Consider the following 20,213-nt stretch of genomic DNA (forward strand, 5'->3'; position numbering starts at 1 on the left):
GAGTGCGAGCTCGGCCACCTCGATCGACAGCAGCTGCATTTATCTTCCAGAAAGTTAAGCTGGGCCATCTAGACCCGCCTCCAATCAACCAGCAATGGATCCAGTAGATCCAGGTGATGGCAAGAAATGGAAAAGATGCTCCGCCCCCTTCGACGAGACAATAAACCCAGCACCACTTGTGCATTAAATATATCTGCAAAAAGCACAAACATACATTGTGTTCAACATGTACAAAGACTGAAGGGATCATTTTGACCAATAGGGTAAAATTATACCTAAGTGTTACTGTTACTGGGAAATACAAAATAAATGCCTACTTGGGGAAACGAAACAATGTTTGTTTGTGAGAAAAAAATGCTTAACAAATAGTTCTTAATTAAATATAGAGTTTTTGAAATCAAATGTTCTTGTATTCTTTCTGAGAGGTCTGACAAGACAAAATATAGTTTGGGTTGTTTTTAATTGATTCTTTGACTGTGTTGAGTGTGTTTAAACTCTGCGGGTCAATCTGACCCATACCTCAATGGATGTCATTTTTTTTAGTGAAGCACCAGGGTAAAAAAAAAGAACAGACATCGAATATCCCCTTTGAGCATGTTGAAGTTATTTATTACACTTTGGATGGTGTATCAAATAGACCCAGTCACTACAAAGATACCGGTGTCCATCCTAACTCAGTTGCTGGAGAGGAAGGAAACTACTAAGGGATTTCACCATGAGGCCAATGGTGACTTTAAAACAGTTACATAGTTTAATGGCTGTGATAGGACATTGTAGTTACTCCAAAATACTAACCTAAATGACAGAGTGAAAAGAAGTAAGCCTGTACAGAACAAAATATTCTAAAAACATGCATCCTGTTTGCAACAAAAGTAATACTGAAAAAATGTAGCAAAGCAATTCACTTTTTGTTCTGAATACAAAGTGTTATGCTTGGGGCAAATCCAATACAACACACTACTGAGTACCACTCTCTACATTTTGGTGGCTGCATCGTGTTATGGGTATGCTTGTAATCGTTAAGGACTGGGGAGTTTTTCAGGATTAAAAATAAACTGAACGGAGCACAAGCAAAATCCTGGAGCCAAACCTGGTTCAGTCTACTTTCCACCAGACACTGGGTGATGAATTCACATTACAGCAGAACAATAACCTAAAACACAAGGCCAAATCTACATTGGAGTTGCTTACCAAGAAGACAGTAAATGTTCCTGAGGGACCAAGTTACAGTTTTGACTTAAATCTATTTGAAAATCTATGGCAAGACCTGAAAAGGGTTGTCTAGCAATGATCAAAAACCAATTTGACAGAGCTTGAAGTATTTAAAAAATCATTGCCAGTAGTTTAGACAGAGAGCTCGGTGCATTCAACATGTCAATACCTCTCACAAATAAAAGTAGTGACGAAGTCAATCTCTCCTCCAGTGTCCTTCCCTTTAAGCGTACTGAAAGTATGTTGTCAATTTGTTTACTGTGAAATAGCAGTAAATGGTCAAACACCATTTTTTCCAGAAGTTCACTAAGGGTTGGTAACAGGCTGATTGGTCAGCTATTTGAGACTGTAAAGGGGGCTTTACTATTCTTGGGTAGCGGAATGACTTTAGCTTCCCTCCAGGCCTGAGGGCACACGCTTTCTAGTAGGCTTAAATTGAAGATGTGGCAAATAGATGTGTAGATGGGTGAGAATCAATTTTGAATTCAGGCTGTAACACAGCAAAAAATGTTGAATAAGTCAAGGGGTATGAATAGTTTCTGAAGGCACTGTAGCTAGTTCGAATAGAGTTTCCTTATCTAACGGGACACAGATCATTCACAACGACCTTAAAATAACTAGCATATCCTGTATAACTCCCCTCCCCCCAACTCACACATTCTGTTACCTCAAATAGCTAGTTGCAGTACATATACAGTGCCTTCAGAAAGTTGTCGAACCCCTTGAAATTTTCCACATTTTGTGACCGTTACAGCCTTATTCTAAAATGGATTAAATTATTTTATTTCCTCATCAATCTACAGACAATACCCCCATAATGACATCACAATACCCCATAATGACATCACAATACACCATAATGACATCACAATACCCCATAATGACAAAGAAAAAAATAGGTTTTTAGATTTTATTTTGCACATGTATTACAAATAAAATACAGAAATATCACATTTACATAAGTATTCAGACCCTTTATTCAGTACTATGTTGAAGCACCTTTAGCAGCGATTACAGCCTCAAGTCTTCTTGGGTGTGACGCTACAAGCTTGGCACACCTGTATTAGGGGAGTTTCTCCCATATTTCTCTGCAGATCCTCTCAAGCTCTGTCAGGTTGGATGCACAGCTATTGGCTCTGGCTGGGCCAGTCAAGGACATTCAGAGACTTGTCCCAAAGCCACTCCTGCATTGTTTTGTTTGCGTGCTTAGGGTCTTTTTCCTGTTGGAAGGTAAAACCTTCGCCCCAGTCTGAGGTCCTGAGCGCTCTGGAGCAGGTTTTCATCAAGGATCTCTCTGTACCTTGCTCTGTTCATCTTTCCCTTGAGCATGACTAGTCTCCCAGTCCCTGCCTCTGAAAAACATCCCCACAGCATGATGCTGCCACCACCATGCTTCACCGTAGTGATAGTGCCATCCTTCCTCCAGACGTGATGCTTGGCATTCAGGCCAAATAGTTCAATCTTAGTTTCATCAGACTAGAGAATCTTGTTTCTCATGGTCTGAGAGTCCTTAGGTGCCTTTTGGCAAACTCCAATCTGGCTGTCATGTGCCTTTCCCTGAGGAGTGGCCACCGTCTGGCCACTCTACCATAAAGTCCTAATTGGTGAAGTGCTGCAGAGATGGTTGTTCTTATGGAAGGCTCTCCCATCTCCACAGAGGAACACTGGAGCTCTGTCAGAGTGACCATGGGGTTCTTGGTCACCTCCCTGACCAATGCCCTTCTCCCCCGATTGCTCAGTTTGGCCGGGCGGACAGCTTTAGGAAGAGTCTTGGTGGTTCCAAACTTCTTCCATTTAAGAATGATGGAGGCCACTGTGTTCTTGGGGACCTTCACTGCTGCAGAAATATTTTGGTGCCCTTCCCTAGATCTGCTCCTCGACACAATCCTCTCTCGGATTTCTATGTGCAATTCTTTCGACCTCATGACTTGGTTTTTGTTCTGACATGCACTCTCAACTGTGGAACCTTTTATAGACAGGTGTGTGCCTTTCCAAATCATGTCCAATCAATTGAATTTACCACAGGTGGACTCCTATCAAGTTGTAGGAACATCTCAAGGATGATCAATGAAAACAGGATGCACCTGAGCTCATTTACGGTCTGAATACTTATGTAAATAAGGTATTTCTGATTTTTATTTTTAATACATTTGCAAAATGTCTAAAAACCTGTTTTCGCATTGTCATTATGGGGTATTGTGATGTCATTATGGGGTATTATGATGTCATTATGGGGTATTGTGATGTCATTATAGGATATTGTGATGTCATTGTGGGGTATTGTGATGTCATTATGGGGTATTGTGTGTAGATTGATTTAATCCATTTTAGAATAAGTCTGTAACGTAACAAAATGTGAAAAAGTGGAAGGGGTCTGAATTTCGGTGTTCCTCAAGGTTCCGTTTTAGGACCACTATTGTTTTCACTATATATTTTACCTCTTGGGGATGTTATTCGAAAACATAATGTTAACTTTCACTGCTATGCAGATGACACACAGCTGTACATTTCAATTAAACATGGTGAAGCCCCAAAATTGCCCTTGCTAGAAGAATGTGTTTCAGACATAAGGAAGTGGATGGCTGCAAACTTTCTACTTTTAAACTCGGACAAAACAGAGATGCTTGTTCTAGGTCCCAAGAAACAAAGAGATCTTCTGTTGAATCTGACAATTAATCTTAATGGTTGTACAGTCGTCTCAAATAAAACTGTGAAGGACCTCGGCGTTACTCTGGACCCTGATCTCTCTTTTGAAGAACATATCAAGACCATTTCAAGGACAGCTTTTTTCCATCTACGTAACATTGCAAAAATCAGGAACTTTCTGTCCAAAAATGATGCAGAAAAATTAATCCATGCTTTTGTCACTTCCAGGTTAGACTACTGCAATGCTCTACTTTCCGGCTACCCGGATAAAGCACTAAATAAACTTCAGTTAGTGCTAAATACGGCTGCTAGAATCCTGACTAGAACCAAAAAATTTGATCATATTACTCCAGTGCTAGCCTCTCTACACTGGCTTCCTGTCAAAGCAAGGGCTGATTTCAAGGTTTTACTGCTAACCTACAAAGCATTACATGGGCTTGCTCCTATCTATCTCTCTGATTTGGTCCTGCCGTACATACCTACACGTACGCTACGGTCACAAGACGCAGGCCTCCTAATTGTCCCTAGAATTTTTAAGCAAACAGCTGGAGGCAGGGCTTTCTCCTATAGAGCTCCATTTTTATGGAACGGTCTGCCTACCCATGTCAGAGACGCAAACTCGGTCTCAACCTTTAAGTCTCTACTGAAGACTCATCTCTTCAGTGGGTCATATGATTGAGTGTAGTCTGGCCCAGGAGTGGGAGGGTGAACGGAAAGGCTCTGGAGCAACGAACCACCCTTGCTGTCTCTGCCTGGCCGGTTCCCCTCTTTCCACTGGGATTCTCTGCCTCTAACCCTATTACAGGGGCTGAGTCACTGGCTTTACTGGGGCTCTCTCATGCCGTCCCTGGAGGAGGTGCGTCACCTGAGTGGGTTGAGTCACTGATGTGGTCATCCTGTCTGGGTTGGCGCCCCCCCCCCCCCCCTTAAGTTGTGCCGTGGCGGAGGTCTTTGTGGGCTATACTCAGCCTTGTCTCAGGATGGTAAGTTGGTGGTTGAAGATATCCCTCTAGTGGTGTGGGGGCTGTGCTTTGGCAAAGTGGGTGGGGTTATATCCTTCCTGTTTGGCCCTGTCCGGGGGTGTCCTCGGAGTGGGCCACAGTGTCTCCTGACCCCTCCTGTCTCAGCCTCCAGTATTTATGCTGCAGTAGTTTATGTGTCGGGGGGCTAGGGTCAGTTTGTTATATCTGGAGTACTTCTCCTGTCCTATTCGGTGTCCTGTGTGAATCTAAGTGTGCGTTCTCTAATTCTCTCCTTCTCTCTTTCTCTCTCTCGGAGGACCTGAGCCCTAGGACCATGCCCCAGGAATACCTGACATGATGACTCCTTGCTGTCCCCAGTCCACCTGACTGTGCTGCTGCTCCAGTTTCAACTATTCTGCCTTATTATTATTCGACCATGCTGGTCATTTATGAACATTTGAACATCTTGACCATGTTTTGTTATAATCTCCACCCGGCACAGCCAGAAGAGGACTGGCCACCCCACATAGCCTGGTTCCTCTCTAGGTTTCTTCCTAGGTTTTGGCCTTTCTAGGGAGTTTTTCCTAGCCACCGTGCTTCTTCACCTGCATTGCTTGCTGTTTGGGGTTTTAGGCTGGGTTTCTGTACAGCACTTTGAGATATCAGCTGATGTACGAAGGGCTATATAAAATAAATTTGATTGAATACTTTCCGAATGCACTGTATAGTTCTGATACTGTTCTTATCTCACAACAAACATTGAATTCAAAATGACCTTACAAGAAAAACGTAAAAAAATGTAAACATTCTGAGCAGTCTTGTTTTATATCTATAAGGAGCTTTGAGTGTAGGCCAGGGTAACGCCACACCCTGTGGAACTGTACACGAAGACCGACTCCTATTCTACATTTGCAGAGCGTCCTGTGCATCTACTCACGTTCTTCCTGTACTCTCTTCTTCTACTCATATGTTGGCTGAAGCACACTTCCTGTTTCTGCACAGTATAATAATAATGATACATTATTACCCTCTATTTGGTTATGAAAATACAGTTGTTCCCTAAAGCCTATAATTCACTGGTAAGGACACATACAGTATAAGCATGATCCTGTGAAATAAAAAAAATAAAACGTTTTTGTTCCAAGATGTTTACATGCCATTGTTGGCATTGTATAAATAAATAATAGTATAATAAATGACATAAAAGCAAAGACATACCCCGTTCCATTAAGATACATATCGTATGTCTCTCCTTCCTGACTATCATTGGGTCTCTGAGTTGTTTCCTCTGTAGTCAAACGTTCATATATGGAAGTCACCTCATAACACATTTTGAGTTCTGAATGCATAGCCTGCTGCCTGCTGCCTGCTGCCTGCTGCCTACTCTAAAACACATTACATGGTGTTCTTGGTAATTGCAAATAGGTTTACAGTACACTGAATAGGTATGTCATGTCAACATATTACATATCAATGTGTGCATCATAGCTGACAGTGTAGAACCTTCTAACAGGCAAACGTGATTGTTTAAAACGCCTCTGCGAAATGCAAAACGAGCACAAATGTAGGCATTTAAAAAAAAAAAAAAATTAATGTAATTCTACTTGCAAAGTGACAACTTTGTTATCGTGTATGCATGGCATGCAAAGGTTTGGCTGTTTCTGTGTGCTTTTCCATTCCAACCCGACCGCTTGTTGTGCGCGCGTGCGTACAGTCCTAACGTGCGTGCATGGCATGCGCTCAGAGACAAACGGAAAGAGAAAATGATCTTGCAGCGTGGAGCTAGCGCCAATGATTCGAAGGGAACCTGCCTCTTTAAGAAGACGCTCTCCTGTTGCACGGGGAGGCTGGCCCGGTGTTTTTCCACTAATGCTCACCCATTTTAAGAGACAAAGGTCAGAAAGAAAACCTTATAAATAAAATTTACCACCGTAATTCTCACTATTCAACACCCGTCCGCCGCACTACACTGAGAAAACAGATACATTCTAAAGGAAATAAAAGGAATTCAAGTCAATACAGGTAGGCTAACGGATCATCATCATAATCATCATCACCAACATATCCCTAACCTAGGCTACATCTTTATGAGCTATATGCAAATTATTTAGAGTGCATACGCTATTAGATTCATTATAATAATTTATTTTTCTCCGATAGTGAATTTTATCATCTCTGTGTGTCACAATATATTGTTTAATCTCAAGTTTTTGGCGTGGTATGCCTAAAAAGTAACCTTTCAGCATCAATCATTTTTGCATGTTCGAAGACGGTCATATTAAAATTGTCCTCTTACATTATTGATACCAGAACGTTTAGAACACATTTCCGTAAAGGTTGAGTTTTGAGTCTTGTTATGTCGAGCTCATACAAATATCCTCGCATTGAGAGAAGAAAGGATGAAGCGTAAATTTGTCTCCAAACTGAATTAAACAATGCTTTAATAACTTATTATTTTGTGACAACCTTAGGCTACCGTGAAAAACGTCATAGTTTTATACAATAGTTTACATGAATGTTATTCCACTGTTAATGTGTGGGTTTAATTTGACCTCAGAATGATTTCACTCTATTCTGCCACCACCGATTAATGACTAACTAAAGGACCGGAACAGTGAGAGAAGCAGTAACTGAGATGCTTTGAATAATCAGCCTACACATTGTGTGCCTCATGTTACATGTCATAGATCAACTCCTGTTTGTACTTTCTAGATGCTGTGTGTGTACCCTCATTTTCACTATTGTTCCCGCAATCATTTAGATAGATAGTAAGACCAGACTCTTTCTGTCAGTACTCAGTAGCTCGTAGGCAGCAACACTCCAGCCTGGTCTCATGGACTACACGTAACATAGTAAACATAAATCTAGGATCCTCAAATTGGTATGATATGTTATGTTTGGTATGGTTACATTCAACAGAATGGGTAGGATGGGTAGGTGTATATAACGAACATCTAGCAACCAAAAGGTTACGTGTTTAGCATTTTAGCTAATTAGCAACTTTGCAACTAATTAGCATGTTACATAATCCTTCCCCCAACCCCAACAACTACACCTTGCCTAGCTAGCGTTAGTCACCTAGCTAACATTAGCATTAGCCACGTAGTCACCTAGCTAACATTAGCCACAACAAATTTGAATTTTTAACATCTCATACGTTTTTCAAATTCGTAACATATCCTACAAAATGAATGATGGATATCCATAAATTAATACAATACCATACAAAACATATATTGTGTCCTGTATTTATATATTTTTTAAATCTCAGGCCCCTGTCCCAGCAGGAGGCCTTTTGCCTTTTGATAGGTCATAGTTGTAAGTAAGAATTTGTTCTTAACTGACTTGCCTAGTTTAAAAAAAAGTTTACATTAAAAAATATATATATTAATTGGAGTGGTAGGATTTACGTTTACAATATTACGTCTATCCCTGAGTCCAGGTTGTAGCAGCCAGCCTACACTGAGATGCGTTTAATAGCATGCCAACACTTTGTGTGCCACGACAGTCGCTCAAGTTTCAGACATTTAAATTGACATACATTAACTCCACATTATTCCGCTTGTAGTTAATTTTATGCGCCTAATTTCTTGTCATTTATTGTGCTCTCTCCCTGGCTCAGACTATGTGTCATCGAGACTATTTCGATCGTTTCTGATGAATAGCAACTCCGATAGACGAGCTGATCTTTGATCCTGGTAGAAAGAAGGCTGCCAGGGAACATCAATAATTGAGGCGGTGTGTGGATGAACTGAACTTAAAAAGAGACAAGTCTTATCATGTTGTCATGGAGGTCTGTGGTCGTGTAGCCTGCCTGCGTATAGCTGGTCGAATACATTATCCTTCAATCGATAGTGGGTGTCATTGTGTGATCAAAACGATTATGCCATGGATGGGTAATGGTTGGCATGGTGTTATGGTGTAACAACGCCTGCTATTGTCTGTCTGACGAAGATGTGAAATAAATTATGATTCAAAGACTACACCAGACTGTCATGGCAACTGGGCTTTGTTTATCAGTTTCGTTGTCTCGCTTTGTAGGCATGCTAAAAAAAAAAGGCTACTTTCTATATAATTTCCTACATTCTTTTCGGGCATTTCTGGTCTTCCTTTTTCAGTACCTATGCCCAGCAACGTGACTGAAGACACACCTCCAAGAGTTTAAATCCGTCGGTGCGTAGCCTAACAGCGATTAGTGTAACGTTGTGTCACTTGAAAGCCTATTATAAAATTATATTCCCTTATATGCCTCCCGCATCACCTAGTTTGTGCGTAGCTGGGAATGAGAGAAAAGAGCTGTAGGTACACTATTCCCAGCATATCATGGATAGACTACAGGTAAACACTAGCCTACACGAAGGTTATGTAAGGTTTCGTTTGCAGGTCTCTTTATCTCTGGGGGAATGGTTGAATACATGTCAGTGTAGAGGCTTTTTCTTTCTGAGGCAATAATTGGAACGGTTGAAGAACAAAGACAATTCATTTACGTTGATTGTGTCGGAGCCTGCCGTTCGAGCGCGCGCGTCCTTGAGGAAGGAACGGTAGAAGCAGACTTGTCTGTACTGTATTGGGCTTGTGAAATGCATAGATAGCCCCTTATCTGATGATTGTAAGGAAGTGGAGCGCCACGTTGTTGCCAGTTTGTTTTCCTTTACTTTGACTCGGCGCAGAGCAGTAATGTTATCCTATCACATGGACAAAAGCAAATAATGCCATCACTATTTAGTTTACCTTTCATACTGTATGTACAGTTTTCTTGCTGTGCACGGTCATTGAGTCTTTCGAAATTGCTCACCGATTCAAAAATAGCTTTTTTTTAGGAGGTGATTGTGGGTATTTCCAAAAATAGTTAACAGTGTCAATAAGGTCTAATGAGGTTGAACGATTTCTAGGTTACTGTAATGGTGATTTCGATTGGACTGAGCTCTGTAGGAAAACTTCTGAAATCCACCCAGCCTTCTTTCCTTCCTACTGTAAGTCCTCGACGACTCCTTTCTTTTCAGGAGCTTTTAGTCGTCACTTGTTGTCAACACACACGGAAATTAAAATAGGTGAAAATAGGAGTTCAACTATTAATCTAGCTAAGATAAAGCAACATCCCCACTGAGGGTGCCTTCAAGCTTTGTACAACATTATTAGACATCATGTTTTTATTTTACCTTTATTTAACGAGGCAAGTCAGTTAAGAACAAATTATTATTTACAATGACGGCCTAGGAACAGTGCCTTGAATGACATTGTTTTACCTTGTCAGCTCGGGGATTCAATCTTGAAACCTTTCGGTTACTAGTCCAACGCTCTGACCACTAGGCTACCTGTCACCCCAAGGATGTTTTAACATGTTATGCCTACAGACACCAGCTGAGTATTGTCTCTCTCTCTCTCTCTCTCTCTCTCTCTCTCTCTCTCTCTCTCTCTCTGTCTCTGTCTGTCTCTGTCTCTGTCGCTCTCTCTGTCTCTCTGGCTCTCTCTCTGTCTCTGTCTCTCTCTCTCGCTCTCTGTTTCTCTCTCTCTTTCTCTCTGTCTCGCTCTCTCTCTCTCTCTCTCTCTTTCTCTCTCTCTCTCTCTCTCTCTCTGTCTCTCTCTGTCTCTCTCTGTCTCTGTCTCTGTCGCTCTCTCTGTCTCTCTCTGTCTCTCTCTCTGTCTCTGTCTCTCTCTCGCTCTCTCTGTCTCTCTCTGTCTCTCTCTCTTTCTCTCTGTCTCGCTCGCTCTCTCTCTCTCTCTGTCTCTCTCTCTCTCTCTTTCTCTCTCTCTGTCTCTCTCTCTCTCCCCTTCTCCCTCCCTCCCCCCTCTCTTTGTCTTTCGGAGCATGTGACAAATTCAATTGGTTTTGATCTATCACAAGACATCTAGTGGCCCTTTGGGGTACTTCAAATCATCACAGGTGTCTGTAATAATCTCTGGCCCTCTGTGTGCCAAATACATGAAATAATGAAATGTGATGATTTTGAAAAAATAAATAAAAAATAGACTGACAAAACTGTAAAACATTATGCTAAATATAAACCATCAACTTAGGGAATTCCATTGGTGTTTAATATGAGGGTTTCAGCATGAATGATCCTTTCTATATTTTTTTACACTCTAATATTTGGCAGTTGTGAAAAAAAGAGTTACAGAAGGTAATTAAAAATAATGACATTGTCGATTAGATGCTTTTTTTCATTAATAATGCGATCTTCTCTTGAGCCATAAACACGTGGACAATATGGACACAGATGTAAAACATTTTATACTATATATGAATAATAAAAAAATATATACGTTTTTCTAGTAGAAATTACCAAAGTTTCGATAGATTAGAGTTTCTGTTACTTTACCAAAAATTACTAAAGAATTCTTTGGTAAACTTTGGTAAATTACCGGTAGCTTTGCAAACCCTAGGCATGCTCAGAGGAGCTAACACAAGTCTTCAGGTCTTAGGCAAGGCCTCTCAGTAACATTGCATTTTGATGAATCATTTTCGATTGAGTTTGTCTGGCACAGTAGAACCAATCACAAAACTGGCCAACTCCATCGTCTCTGGCACCCCAGGCAGGCTAAAGCCAACACTGGTATATTTCAAATACTACTTGAACTCAAGTCTGCTACAGGGCTGTGTCACCTGACCACAGAAATGTTGCCATCATGCATTTCAATAGCATGACAAAGTCTTCTGTGGTTTATAGTTAAAGAGGAGAGCATGCAGGCAGACTGCAACCCAACTTATCAACAACTCAGGCAGACCACATTCTGTACAGCAGATCAAACAGATAATTCAATAAATGGGACAAACACCAACATGAGACTGCTTTGCAAAATTCTGCAAAAAAATATCCTCCGTGTACAATGTTAAACACCAAATAATGCATGCAGAGCAGAATCAGGCCGATATCCGCTAATTATCACAATCCAGAAAAGAGACGTTAAATTCTACAACCACCTAAAAGGAAGTGATTCCCAAACCTTCCATAACAAAGCCATCACCTACAGAGAGATGAACCTGGAGAAGAGTCACCTAAGCAAGCTGGTCCTGGGGCTCTGTTTCACAAACACAAACACACCCCACAGAGCCCCAGGACAGCAACACAATTAGACCCAATCAAATCATACATTGAACGAATTAACAAAAAAATAGAGCAAACTAAAATGCTATTTGGCCCTAAACAGAGAGTACACAGTGACAGACTACCCGACCACTGTGACTGACCCAAAATTAAGAAAAGCTTTGACTATGTACAGACTCAGTGAGAATTGCCTTGCTATTGAGAAAGGCCGCCGTAGGCAGACCTGGTTCTCAAGAGAAGACAGGCTATGTGCACACTGTCCACAAAATGAGGTGGAAGCTGAGATGCACTTCCTAACCTCCTGCCAAATGTATGACCGTATTAGAGATACATATTTCCCTCAGATTACACATATCCACAAAGAATTAGAAAACAAAATCACATTTTGATCATCTCCCATATTCCCCTTTTGTACTTTAACTATTTGCACATAGTTACAACACTGTATATAGACATAATATGACATTTCACATGTCACTCTATTCTTTTGGAAGAGAGAGAGAGAGAGAGAGAGAGAGAGACATCCATGAACGCAACACACCTTGATCAGATAGTGTTTGGATTGTGTGTTGAATTGAGTCACCGGAAACCTTAGATTGCTTATCTGGAATAGACTGAGGGGTGGTCACATTCCCGTCACACTCTGTTCTGTGTTTCAAGTTCCACCAGTCACCTTCAGATACCTCTAGCCTGGTTGTGCTGTCTTGGTCATTGTCTGCTATGGTCATTGTCATGCCATTGGGGCGGCAGGTTAGCCTAGTGGTCAGAGCGTTGGACTAGTAACCGAAAGGTTGCAAGATAGAATCCCCCGAGCTGACAAGGTACAAATCTGTCGTTCTGCCCCCTGAACAAGGCAGTTAACCCGCTGTTCCTAGGCCGTCATTGAAAATAAAAAAAATAGTTCTTTAACTGACTTGCCAAGTTAAATAATAAATGTAAAATAATAAATAAATACAATTGCCATTTGGCAAAACAGTACAGATGAATCTGGGATCAGGCTAGCGTACCTCTTTATATCAATCAACGTTATTTATACAGAACAAAGTCCATCAGCACTGATGTTGCTGTCACAAAGTGCTTCAAGTCTTTGTCAACTTGAGTTCTATTCTTGTTCCTATTCACTGTCTAAACGACTCATTTACCTTGAGAACCTTGTGTGAAACACCTGTCAGCACAAAACAACAGCATTACCTCAATACTATTTTGTTTCATTCTTCAAATGCCTTGTCAGCATACAGTAACTACAACACCACGCACAGATATGTTGTGCTTGTTATGCACACAGCCGTGACTATTATGTGCATGTGTGAAAGCTCTACTCCTGAACGTCTGAAAGGCAAATTGCTGTCAATAGTTTGTATCAGATCAAAGGAACCGGAAGTTTTGAGTTGTTTAAGAGGTTCCAATGGCAATGCACAGGATCGCAGCCCAGACCCACTAAAGTTCATGCACAGGATCCGCAGCCCAGACCCACTAAAGTTCATGCACAGGATCGCAGCCCAGACCCACTAAAGTTCATGCACAGGATCCGCAGCCCAGACCCACTAAAGTTCATGCACAGGATCCGCAGCCCAGACCCACTAAAGTTCATGCATAGAATTGCTACTGATACTACTACTACTACTACTACTACTGCTAGTACTACTACTACTACTACTACTACTACTACTACTACTACTGCAGGGGAGAATAATTTTTATTTTCATTTTGGTTGTTTTTTCTTTATACATTGATAACATTTATTTATCAGTATATGTTGGTACATGTATAACCTGATACATTATTTAGTTGTAAATATTTGAGGTTGTGGTTTGTGGTTATTTTCTTGGACATGGATTAATTCTAATGTCAAGTGTCTTTGTTAGTGACACAGCTTTACTGCTGACTTTCAAGGTTATGTCTTGTTTTGGTCTATCAATTCAATTCAAGGGGCTTTATTGGCATGGGAAACATGTTTTAACATTGCCAAAGCAAGTGAGGCAGATAATATACCATATCTATCTCTGTCCCTGTTATGTTATGAGAAGAGATGGATGGATACATGTGGCTGGTGGAAGTTTATTGACTTGAGGTACTTCATGTTCAAAATATCCTTGTAAAGCTTTACCGACAAACAGCTTTATCGACAGATGTCTCTCAGAAGCTACTTAGAATGGTTGTATGATAATGCTTCAGTGATTTTGGAGCAGGATAGATGATATTATTGATTTATGTGAATAGCTCTGAATAGCTTTAACAAAGAGAGAGAGAGTGTTTGTGCTTTTATTGATCTGTGATTAGTCCTCTCACCGGTTGACCTCACAGCATGACGGAGAAAGAGAGTGAGCGTTACAGAGAGAGAGATACTGAGAAAGAGAGAGACAGAGATAGACAGAAAGAGACAGAGAGAGAGAGAAACGACGGAGAGAGAGAAGTAGAAAGAGAGCGAGAGAGACAGAGAGACAGAGAGACGGAAAGAGAAACGACAGAGAGAGAGAGAGAGAGAGGGATAAATGAGAGAGAGAGAGAGAGAGAGAGAGAGAGAGAGAGAGAGAGAGAGAGAGAGAAACGACAGAGAGAGTAGAAAGTGACGCAGGCAGAGACGCAGAGAGACAGAGACAGAGAGAGAGACGCAGAGAGACGCAGAGAGAGACAGAGAGACGCAGAGAGAGAAACAGAGAGAGAGAGACGGAGAAAGAAACGACAGAGAGAGAGAGCCCCTTGAATTGAATTGAACTGAATTGAGAGAGAGAGATAAATTACACACAGAGAGAGAGAAACGACAGAGAGAGAGAGAAACGACAGAGAGAGGTAGAAAGTGATGCAGAGAGAGACGCAGAGAGAGATGCAGAGAGAGATGCAGAGAGAGACGCAGACAGAGACAGAGAGAGAGACAGAGACAGAGACAGAGAGAGACAGAGAGAGAGAGAGAGAGACGGAGAGAGAAACGACAGAGAAAGAGAGATAAATGACACAGAGAGAGAGAGAAACGACAGAGAGAGACGTGAGTGTAATGTTTACTGTTAATTGTTATTGTTTATTTCAATATTGTTCATTTTCTACTTCACTTGCTTTGGTGATGTTAACATATGTTTCCCATGCCAATAAATCCCTTAAATTGATATTTAATTGAATTGAGACGGGAGAGAGCGAGAGAGACTGAGAGAGAGAAAGTGACAGAGAGAGTAAGACAGTGTGAGACTGAAAGGGAGAGAGAGAACGTGTCCTCAGGGTGTAAAGAAAGTGCCTGATGGAGGAAGTGAGTAATGTGATTGAGTACGGCGTGTATAGAGGTCTTGAACCTACTGTACTGTCAGGCGTCATGGGCATGCTTACCTGTGACAAGTACAAAAGGACAACATCTCATGCATGGCAGTCAGTGCAATAGTACAAACATCAACTTTCAGAATCAGTATTTGTAAATTTGCTTTGGTCTGTCTTTGAAATATTCTTAGTGATTAGGTGATTTCAGTGGATTCATGACAATGTCTGTTTACATTTCAACATACGGTAGTTCTCTTTGACTACATGGAGACGGGTGGAACATAGAGAGTAGAGACATTGACAAATGGAAACTGTTTTAGAGACCGTGGCTGAGGGCATCAAGTTCTAGATGTTGGCTTCTCACCTCTGTCATTCGCCAGCCATCGTAACTTTCGTCTCCTAAATGTCCACAGTCGTATGTGTGATGTGTGTAAAGTTTGCTTTTGACTTGGTCTGTTGTAGGTAGACGACGGACGAATCCCGTAACATACAGTTGAAGTCGGAAGTTTACATGGACTTAGGTTAGAGTCATTAAAACTTGTTTTTCAACCACTCCACAAATGTCTTGTTAACAAACTATAGTTTTGGAAAGTCGGTTAAGACATCTACTTTGTGCATGACATAAGTAAAAACAAGTAAAAAAAATGTTTTGCCAATAATTGTTTACAGTCAGATTATTTCACTTATAATTCACTGTATCACAATTCCAGTGGGTCAGAAGTTTACATACACTAAGTTGACTGTGCCTTTAAACAGCTTGGAAAATTCCAGCTTGGAAAATTTCAGAAAATGATGTCATGGCTTTAGAAGCTTCTGATTGGCTAATTGACATAATTTGAGTCAATTGGAGGTGTACTTGTGGATGTATTTCAAGGCCTACCTTTCAACTCAGTGCCTCTTTGCTTGACATCATCGGAAAATCAAAAGAAATCAACCAAGACCTCAGAAAAACTGTAGACCTCCATAAGTCTGGTTCATCCTTGGGAGCAATTTCGAAATGCCTGCTTCAACTGTAGGTTAACTTTTATTTTACCAGGCAGGTCAATTAAGAACAAATTCTTATTTAGTATGACGGCAATCCAGTCAAATTCGGACTAAATATCATGATTATGTAGGCCAAGGATCATCAACTAGTATTCAGCCGCGGGCTGAAATTTTCTCGAGCCGATGGTAAGGGGTCCGGAACATAATTACAAATCATTTGTAGACTTCAAATTGACCAGCAAGAAGCCCAAACAGGTATAACATTTTACTAAAACATAATAATTTCAAACCTTGCTTAAATTTGTGTACGATCACATATATCTCTCTATTATATGCGTGGGATCACTATGAAACAAATTAAAATCACATTTAGCTGATTGGCTGGTGTTTTTACTGTATTTTATGTCCAACAATAAAAATGAAGAAAACAAACATATAACTATATATATATGACAAACAATAAACCCTAGTAGCAAGGGGGGGGGGGGGAGTTTCCAGGTGGGGGGGTGAGAGGTGGGTGGTTGGATGGAGATATGTTGGCTGGGTGGGGTTGGTGGTGGAGACATGTTGGCTGGGTGGGGTTGGGGGTGGAGACATGTTGGCTGGGTGGGGTTGGGGGTGGAGACATGTTGGCTGGGTGGGGTTGGGGCAATGAGATGGGAGGTTGGGGGTGGAGACATGTTGGCTGGGTGGGGTTGGGGCAATGGGATGAGATGTTGGGGGTGGAGACATGTTGGCTGGGTGGGGTTGGGGGTGGAGACATGTTGCCAGGGTGGGGTTGGGGGTGGAGACATGTTGCCAGGGTGGGGTTGGGGGTGGAGACATGTTGCCAGGGTGGGGTTGGGGGTGGAGACATGTTGCCAGGGTGGGGTTGGGGGTGGAGACATGTTGCCAGGGTGGGGTTGGGGGTGGAGACATGTTGCCAGGGTGGGGTTGGGGGTGGAGACATGTTGCCAGGGTGGGGTTGGGGGTGGAGACATGTTGCCAGGGTGGGGTTGGGGGTGGAGACATGTTGCCAGGGTGGGGTTGGGGGTGGAGACATGTTGCCAGGGTGGGGTTGGGGGTGGAGACATGTTGCCAGGGTGGGGTTGGGGGTGGAGGCTCACTTCCTTTAGTTTGTTTTCCTTTACATAACAAATGTATTATTTGTTAACTCATCAAAATGATCAATGCTTTGTATTCCCATAACTTTTAAATGTCTTTTTATTTTTGAGTGGCAGCTCACAGGTGAATAGGAACTGAATATACAATTCTATGACTATGTATATCATACCTCGTTGGGTGGTGGCCCTATATGATATCACACATACTTCAAGATTATTACACCAAGCAATTCCCGCCTAGTTATGAATGACTAAAATCTAAAATATTACTACAGTATTATAGACATGTGGAATGATTGATTGATGCATATACTGTAAGATAAGTTACTCCATACCAGGGTTAGATAAGGAGAAGAGGATATCCAAGCGACTCTGAGAATTTGTGTTGACATGACTGTATGGCATGTGTATGTGAATTATAGCTATGGCGTTTGACAGGTTAAATAGAGCTGTGTTACGGTCTTTACGATATCAACGGCCTCAGATGAACTCTATCTAATCTACTCCATCTCCCTCCTGCAGCATGGCACAGAAAGAGAAGCTCCAGTGTCTGAAGGACTTCCATAAGGACACGCTGAAGCCTTCCCCGGGGAAGAGCCCTGGCACCCGGCCCGAGGACGAGGCAGAGGGGAAACCCGTCCAGAGGGAGAAGTGGAACTCCAAACTGGACTTTATCCTGTCCGTCGCTGGGGGCTTCGTGGGTTTAGGGAACGTTTGGCGTTTCCCATACCTCTGCTATAAGAATGGCGGAGGTGAGTTTCTGTCTCCTTTACAGCTACTGACTAGGACATGAAGGGTGAAATGGAATGAAGCCATTCCAATTCCAACTCTGTATTCTAAGAGGTTTGGGGTCAATGACCCCATTTCACTGTGACATATCCATGTAAGCAGAAGACGCAGAGTGTTGCGTTCTACGAGGGGATTAAAGTCAGCAGATGGTGTTGATACAGGTCATCAGGTAGCAGTCTCTCTGCATGTAACCATGGTTCCCATTACAGCTGCTGTCTAGGCCTAGAACCTGAAGGCTTTGCAGTTCAAAGCCATTCCAATTGACCAACCATTCGAAGGTTGACTTACTCGACTAACGACTGTCCTCCATCTCACTCCCTTCTAACATGACGGACGTCTACTTGTTTACCGTAATACTCCGACTGAGAAAGTTACTCCCTCGATTCACACATTCTCCGTTGGTTTTGGCCCACTTTTTGTCTTTTGGAATCTGACACATTTGTGGTTACCGTGGTTATCGTTATTCGTCTTCTCCTCCTCCAGGTGCATTTCTCATCCCGTACACTATCTTCCTCTTTGGCGGCGGTCTCCCTGTGTTCTTCCTGGAGGTGGCCCTGGGACAATATACCTCCGAGGGTGGAATCACCTGCTGGGAAAAGCTTTGCCCCATCTTTACTGGTGAGTACATCTTTACTAGTGAGTACATCTTTACTAGTGAGTACATCTTTACTGGTGAGTACATCTTTACTGGTGGGTACATCTTTACTAGTGAGTACATCTTTACTGGTGAGTACATCTTTACTAGTCAGTACATCTTTACTAGTGAGTATATCTTTACTGGTCAGTACATCTTTACTAGTGAGTATATCTTTACTGGTCAGTACATCTTTACTAGTGAGTACATCTTTACTGGTCAGTACATCTTTACTAGTGAGTACATCTTTACTGGTCAGTACATCTTTACTAGTGAGTACATCTTTACTGGTCAGTACATCTTTACTAGTGAGTACATCTTTACTAGTGAGTACATCTTTACTAGTGAGTACATCTTTACTGGTGAGTACATCTTTACTGGTGAGTACATCTTTACTAGTGAGTACATCTTTACTGGTCAGTACATCTTTACTAGTGAGTACATCTTTACTAGTCAGTACATCTTTACTGGTCAGTACATCTTTACTAGTGAGTACATCTTTACTAGTGAGTACATCTTTACTGGTCAGTACATCTTTACTAGTGAGTACATCTTTACTAGTGAGTACATCTTTACTGGTCAGTACATCTTTACTAGTGAGTACATCTTTACTAGTGAGTACATCTTTACTGGTCAGTACATCTTTACTAGTGAGTACATCTTTACTAGTCAGTACATCTTTACTGGTCAGTACATCTTTACTGGTCAGTACATCTTTACTGGTGAGTACATCTTTACTAGTGAGTACATCTTTACTAGTGAGTACATCTTTACTAGTGAGTACATCTTTACTAGTGAGTACATCTTTACTAGTGAGTACATCTTTACTAGTGAGTACAGCTTTACTAGTGAGTACATCTTTACTAGTGAGTACATCTTTACTGGTCAGTACATCTTTACTGGTGAGTACATCTTTACTAGTGAGTACATCTTTACTGGTCAGTACATCTTTACTAGTGAGTACATCTTTACTGGTCAGTACATCTTTACTAGTGAGTACATCTTTACTGGTCAGTACATCTTTACTAGTGAGTACATCTTTACTAGTGAGTACATCTTTACTAGTGAGTACATCTTTACTGGTCAGTACATCTTTACTAGTGAGTACATCTTTACTGGTCAGTACATTTTTATTTTTATTTTTAGGTATTATTTCAGGTTGCCCTCATAAAATAGGTTTCTACCTTCAAGGGTATTTCGTGGTTAAATAAATATAAAATGAAGACAACTTTTATTCATACAGGTAAGTCAATTAAAAAATTTGAATCTTATTTGCAATGACGACCTGGCAATCAAAGCTACTGTAGAAGAGCAGAACTTTCTCGGGTCAAATCAGGTCAATGACCTTTAGCAGCAATCAAATGTTGTGATGTACGAATGGCGTAGCTTTCTAAGGAATAGTAAATAATTGATGGACAGGGCAACCATATTCAGGCCAGGAAAGATACCACACATTATATTACACTGGCTCTGCCTCGCCCACACTGACTCCAGGGGAGTCCAATCAACTAGCCTTATTTTGATACTGCCTGGTTGCTAGGTGTCCTGTACTGCTGATACATCCTGTTCCCCGTAGACTTCCTCCTCTCCTAAC

At 41.5% G+C, this 20,213-nt stretch overlaps 1 protein-coding gene across 1 annotated transcript in view; it reads left to right on the forward strand.

Moving 5' to 3' along the window:
* The first annotated feature begins 6,624 nt into the window (after window positions 1-6,624).
* LOC110493294 (sodium- and chloride-dependent taurine transporter) overlaps window positions 6,625-20,213 on the forward strand; it is a 49,149-nt gene continuing 35,560 nt past the window's right edge. Inside the window, exons 1-3 of the mRNA XM_036950926.1 lie at window positions 6,625-6,842; window positions 17,719-17,948; window positions 18,469-18,603. Coding sequence (XP_036806821.1) covers window positions 17,720-17,948; window positions 18,469-18,603 — 364 coding nt within the window. The 5' untranslated portion in view covers window positions 6,625-6,842; window position 17,719. The remainder of the gene's footprint in view (window positions 6,843-17,718; window positions 17,949-18,468; window positions 18,604-20,213) is intronic.

This window comes from Oncorhynchus mykiss, chromosome 17 (genome assembly GCF_013265735.2).
Source record: "Oncorhynchus mykiss isolate Arlee chromosome 17, USDA_OmykA_1.1, whole genome shotgun sequence".
Lineage (NCBI taxonomy): Eukaryota > Metazoa > Chordata > Actinopteri > Salmoniformes > Salmonidae > Oncorhynchus > Oncorhynchus mykiss.